The 5,995-nt window shown below is 34.2% G+C and overlaps 3 protein-coding genes across 3 annotated transcripts; 2 read left to right on the top strand and 1 right to left on the bottom strand.

Annotated features, from left to right (window-relative positions):
* Nucleotides 1–625: 625 nt before the first annotated feature.
* LOC112906237 (U3 small nucleolar RNA-associated protein 4 homolog) lies at nt 626–2,179 on the bottom strand. The gene is made up of 2 exons (XM_025980061.1): nt 1,983–2,179; nt 626–1,898 (listed from the first exon to the last, which is right to left on the bottom strand). The coding sequence occupies exons 1-2, from the start codon at nt 2,084–2,086 to the stop codon at nt 746–748; spliced, it is 1,257 nt and encodes a 418-aa protein (XP_025835846.1). The 5' UTR covers nt 2,087–2,179; the 3' UTR covers nt 626–745.
* Nucleotides 2,180–2,220: 41 nt separating this feature from the next.
* Nucleotides 2,221–5,989, top strand: LOC108737408 (chromosome transmission fidelity protein 8 homolog). Its single transcript, XM_025980062.1, has 2 exons — nt 2,221–2,340; nt 5,654–5,989. The coding sequence occupies exons 1-2, from the start codon at nt 2,321–2,323 to the stop codon at nt 5,961–5,963; spliced, it is 330 nt and encodes a 109-aa protein (XP_025835847.1). The 5' UTR covers nt 2,221–2,320; the 3' UTR covers nt 5,964–5,989.
* On the top strand, nt 2,360–5,744 carry LOC108737845 (general transcription and DNA repair factor IIH helicase subunit XPB). Its single transcript, XM_025980060.1, has 4 exons — nt 2,360–3,500; nt 3,638–5,140; nt 5,198–5,469; nt 5,654–5,744. The coding sequence occupies exons 1-3, from the start codon at nt 2,841–2,843 to the stop codon at nt 5,399–5,401; spliced, it is 2,367 nt and encodes a 788-aa protein (XP_025835845.1). The 5' UTR covers nt 2,360–2,840; the 3' UTR covers nt 5,402–5,469; nt 5,654–5,744.
* Nucleotides 5,990–5,995: the final 6 nt, after the last annotated feature.

Genomic DNA, 5,995 nt, shown 5'->3' with positions numbered 1-5,995 from the left:
ACCAAATTGTAGCTATTTTATTAACTGTGGTCTATTCTATCATATTTTAATACTTGAAAAAAATAAGAATATAGAAAATATTGGTAATAAGTTATAATAATAGTTTTATTCTTTTAGACTTTAATTGAATAAAAGGAAATTGAATAGGAATTTATGAAAACAGTTATTTTTCCTTGATAATTGTATGGGTTAATTTGTTCACTGCTTATTTTAAGACGTCCTTGTATCAGTTTGAAAAAAAACCGTATAATGTGAACAGCACATTAATTATGCTAGGCCACCGTATACCGTGAACAAGCTAAACCTTCGCTCACAGAAATGCATGTTCATTGGCTTTTATAAATCGATATTTTGCCGTTATTGTTTCTCCTCTCTGTAAACCCCCGATATATTTGGTATTTCCCCAGTTGATAGGTACACGATTCGTTGTTAGTCCTGAACTATAGTATTGTACAGTTTTATTAGATGGCTATAAACGCTTTAAATGTATTAATTCAGTCAATCAACAAACGATAGTAAATGACATGGTAGTTATACAAAGATTAAGAGAAAAAGCCACTATTTATCCAAAAAATAAAAAATTCTTAGAAGCAAACAAGTAGATATTTTATTATACTTTTATGCATTTGTTGCTGTCTTTTATATGTATTTTATTAATTATAGATGTTTATTATATAATGCTGATAATAACAGCCATGTAATGTGAACAACTTATTACGGTTCACAGTATAGAATGTCTTCTGCATTACCAACTCACATATTTGAAATTAAAAATTCTAACAGCCGTATCTGTGCTGAACACGATCCATTTCCCATCATTAGATAATGCAGAACAAATAATTCCCTCATTTTCTTCCTCATTGTTTGAATTCTTAACCGTTCTGAAAATCTGAACTAGTTTTTTTGGTAATGAATCCAACTTAAAAAGACCTTCTTGTTCTTTCCCCGTGTCTACTTTACCCAATTCCCATAATTCTATTTGCAGGGAATATTGTAAAAGTACAATTTTTCTTTCTGTACTAATACTGATACATGAAGAGGGCAACAGGGGAGGGAATTTATGAACAGTTTTGGGAGGATGATAACTGCATGCCAAATATCCATCTATTCCACAAGAATAAAGCTTATCTTTAAGCAGAATTAGACATCTAACGTCGTGATCATGAATCTTTCTTTGAATACTTTTCACCCATTTTTGGGATGTACCTTTAACTTTCACCTTCTCATAAGAAATAATTAATGGGTCGACACCTGCACAATACAGAGTTTTCTCGTCACTAGATAGGCAAACTGATAAAATGTCGGCCCTATGAGATTGAAAACTTTCGATCTGAGAACCGATCTTTCCATCCCAAAATGTGATTTTCCCCCTTGAATCACCACTTATAACGATACCTTCGGATGTAACTTGTAAATCCCAAACAATTGTTTCTTTATTTGTTTCTGCCCGACCTGTAGTGATTCTGTGAATTGCCTGGCCACTTTTTACATTCCAAATTCGAACAGTGTCAATGCTACCGGATGCAATATATTTCCCATTTGGAAAATACTTTAGACATAAGATTCTGCCTTCTTGCTTGTCCAAGAATTTTTCAAACAAAACGTCCTCGTTTACTGAGAATATATTCAAATAACCCTGTTCAGTACCAACAGCTATTTGAGAATTACTGTTATTTACATCTAAACAATATGCTGCTTCGCCAGTTACTGCACTTTTATGCCTAACAGTTAAATTGTATAAATCATATTCTACTAAAAATCCATTCAAATTAACACTGAACAGCCTATCGTTACACCAGCATAACTGTTGAGTGTAATTATTATCTACTATTGGGGGTATTCTTCGTTCAATGAAAGGGGCGTTGTTTAAATTCCAAATTTCAATACTATCATCTGACCTTTGAGTGAAATTGAAAAATTAATATCAAAAACAAATAGAAGAACACGTTACTCTTTTATAAAAGAGAATTAAAAGTACTTACCTTCCTACTGCAAGAAGATTCTCAGACTTCTTCAATACCATACAGTAAGCTGCATATGGTTTAGGTTTATAAAACCTGACGTTATGTACTGCTGGTGCACTCATATTTGCACGACCAATATGTAATAACTTATTATTACATAAACATTGTAATCACACATCACATTTTAAGTTGCATACTAAAATTGGTTAGAATAAATTGAGAGGTTAAGTATATATATCTATAGGTTACGTTCGTTGTAGATTGCATCAATGGTAGATTGCAATGTGTCGATGTTTTTATTGTTATTTTAAATATATTATTGCGTAGTTAGGTACTTTTATACTGTCTGGTAAAGAATGGCGATATTAATAAAAACGTAAGTTTAATTTAAAATATTTTTCACATTAATAATTTAATACTAACATTGATTCCGCAAATTACTCGGAAGCTATTGTTTATTATTGGTGTTTTATAAAAATCTGTAAATGTTTTGGGAGTGAAAGGCAATGCTATGCAAATATCAGTAATTTATGAATTTAATTTATATATTTATTTTAAAATTTCGAAACGGTATCTTAACACATAATTATAGATTCTCAGGTTTACGGGAGCGACACATTATAAACTATAATAAACCTTCTCAGTTTTTGAGCAGATGTCGCCACATTCCGGTATAATCCTTCACTTTTGACGTTTAAAATTGAAGGTTACGTTACGAATAATCTGTTTTTCTGTTAATTTTGCCGGTTAATTATAAGTGCAGTTAAGTTTATTTATGTTCGGAAAAAATGTAAGTATATATACTGAAAGAACGAAGAAAATCGGCGCAAAGGAACATAATATTTCAATTAATTGCCCAATTCTGGAAACCTAAACATGGCACCTACAAAACGTTTTTACTCAAAGAACGAAGGTAAACCTAAGAAAAGAAAAAAAGACGATGAAGAAGAATGGGCAATGGAAGACGACGATTCTAACGATGTAGAAGGAGCTGTTGTACCAGGGGCTGCAGGTCGTAATGCCGAAAATAATGATCAAGGCGTTCAAGAAGATGAATTTGGAGCCAAAGATTATAGGTCGCAAATGATATTGAAATCCGATCACAATTCTCGTCCTTTATGGGTTGCTCCTAATGGACATATATTTCTTGAATCATTTTCCCCTGTTTATAAACATGCCCATGATTTTTTGATAGCCATATCAGAACCTGTATGCAGGCCAGAATTTATTCATGAATACAAACTTACTGCATATTCTTTGTATGCTGCTGTTAGTGTTGGACTTCAGACTCATGACATTATTGAATATTTAAAAAGATTAAGCAAAACAAGCGTACCTGAAGGCATAGTGGAATTTATTAAACTGTGCACTTTATCTTATGGAAAGGTTAAGCTTGTATTGAAACATAATAAGTATTTTGTTGAGAGTCCTTACCCAGAGGTGCTGCAGAAATTGTTAAAAGATCCCGTGATACAAGAATGTCGATTGAGAAGAAATGCAGAAAATGAGTCCGATGTAGATGGTTTAATTACACAAGTAAGCATATATAAGTTATTTATTATTACTTAAAAGTTTATTCCATATTTGTGATTTTGGTGAAGATTTATATTTAATTTCATCAAAATCATAAGATTATGAAAGTTGTTTATTGCATGTATAAAAAAATATTTAAGATCCAAGACAAGAAAAGCATTCCAACTTTTGGGACAAAACCTAGTACTTCTGACCAGAGCACGGAGAGTACCACTGTAGTACCAGATGATATCACAAATTTTTACGAAAAAATGGATAATGAGGAAGACGACGAAGAAGAGGCGGCTTTAAATACTGTTTCTTTCGAAGTGAACCAGGAAAAAATTGAAGTCTTACAAAAACGCTGTATTGAACTTGAACATCCTCTTTTAGCTGAATATGATTTTCGAAACGACACAGTCAATCCGGACATTAACATTGATTTAAAACCATCAGCAGTATTACGTCCTTACCAGGAAAAAAGTCTACGCAAAATGTTCGGTAATGGTCGTGCAAGATCTGGTGTAATCGTCTTACCATGTGGTGCCGGTAAATCATTAGTAGGCGTAACGGCCTGTTGTACCGTACGCAAAAGGGCTCTTGTGTTATGTAATTCAGGCGTTTCCGTCGAACAATGGAAACAACAATTCAAAATGTGGTCAACAGCGGACGATAGTATGATTTGTCGTTTTACTTCTGAAGCTAAAGACAAGCCGATGGGCTGCAGCATCTTGGTCACCACGTATTCCATGATTACCCATACGCAAAGACGTTCATGGGAAGCAGAACAAACGATGAAGTGGCTTCAAGAACAAGAATGGGGGATTATGGTCTTAGATGAAGTCCACACTATTCCAGCCAAAATGTTTAGAAGAGTTTTAACCATCGTCCAGTCCCATTGCAAACTTGGTCTTACAGCAACTTTACTTAGAGAAGATGACAAAATTGCAGATCTTAATTTTCTCATTGGACCGAAATTGTATGAAGCAAATTGGTTGGAACTTCAAAAAAGAGGGTTCATTGCTAGAGTCCAGTGCGCTGAAGTGTGGTGTCCCATGACTCCCGAATTCTATCGCGAGTATCTCGTTTGTAAAACGAGCAAAAGGCTTTTGCTATATGTGATGAACCCCCACAAGTTTCGGGCATGCCAATACCTGATTCGATACCACGAAAGAAGAGGAGACAAGACCATTGTCTTCTCTGATAACGTATTTGCTTTAAAGCATTACGCAATTAAAATGAACAAGCCTTACATTTATGGTCCCACCACTCAAAGTGAACGGATTCAAATTTTACAAAACTTCAAATTCAATCCGAAAGTCAACACTATCTTTGTCAGTAAAGTGGCTGACACTTCTTTTGATTTACCAGAAGCTAACGTCTTGGTACAGATCTCGTCCCATGGTGGGTCCAGGAGGCAGGAAGCGCAACGTTTGGGGCGTATTCTTCGAGCTAAAAAAGGAGCCATTGCTGAAGAATACAACGCTTTCTTTTATACCCTCGTTTCTCAAGACACCATGGAGATGAATTATTCAAGAAAACGACAAAGGTTTTTGATAAATCAAGGATACAGTTATAAAGTAATTACAAAGCTTGCTGGCATGGAAGAGGAACCGGACTTAATGTACAAAACAAGGGAAGAACAGGGACAACTGTTACAACAAGTAAGAATTTAATTAAAGCAATAAGATCTTTTTTATTTTAAATTGCTATTTATTTAGGTACTAGCTGCAAGTGATATTGATTGCGAAGACGAGAAAATTCCCGGCGAAGGGGGCCCAAGAGGAGGAAGCAGTGCCACAAGGAGGGCCGGCCATTTAAGCTCCATGTCTGGAGCAGATGATGCTGTTTATTACGAATACAAAAAGAGTGCATCGTCTTCAACAGCAGTGAAGCATCCTCTCTTTAAAAAGTTCAGACATTAAAAATTTTAGTGAATTGTAGAGGTGGAAGACCCCGGCAATGGCCTTTATTTTATCTAATATTAAGCATGGTATTTGGTTATTATTTTTATAATTGCTTATTAAGCGTTTTTATGTCGTTGTAATTTAAATAAAATACGTTTACATAAATACTTACATAGAAATTGGAGTTTAATTTTAAAAAAATAAACTTTTCAATTTTAGTATATTCGCAATAGTTGTACAACTTTTTAAGAAGTTACTACCATTTTTTAGAACAGATAAAGAAAACAATTCTACATGGGCCATAATAGAACTACAGGGTGATTTGAAATCTCACAGTGATTCGCCGTTTGAAGGTCAATTCATTGGCGATTTGCACTTTACCAAAACGGGAACTCCTCTTCTCCTAATAGGACACCACCTGTTGCACGGGAAGGAGGTCACACTAGACAAGCCCTATGCCCTTTTAGTGAAGAATAAAGTTTCAACAAAAGATAATCAAACTGAGTATGTCGCTAAACACATTATTACCAAGAAACTCATTTTTAAAACGAGGCCAAAACCTATTATCGGAAATGTATGAATAATTATAATATTAAAAATTATTACTATATT

Source organism: Agrilus planipennis, unplaced genomic scaffold (genome assembly GCF_000699045.2).
Source record: "Agrilus planipennis isolate EAB-ADULT unplaced genomic scaffold, Apla_2.0 scaffold14, whole genome shotgun sequence".
NCBI lineage: Eukaryota > Metazoa > Arthropoda > Insecta > Coleoptera > Buprestidae > Agrilus > Agrilus planipennis.
Note: the sequence above shows the minus strand (reverse complement) of the source record. Positions and strands in the feature narration are given on the sequence as shown.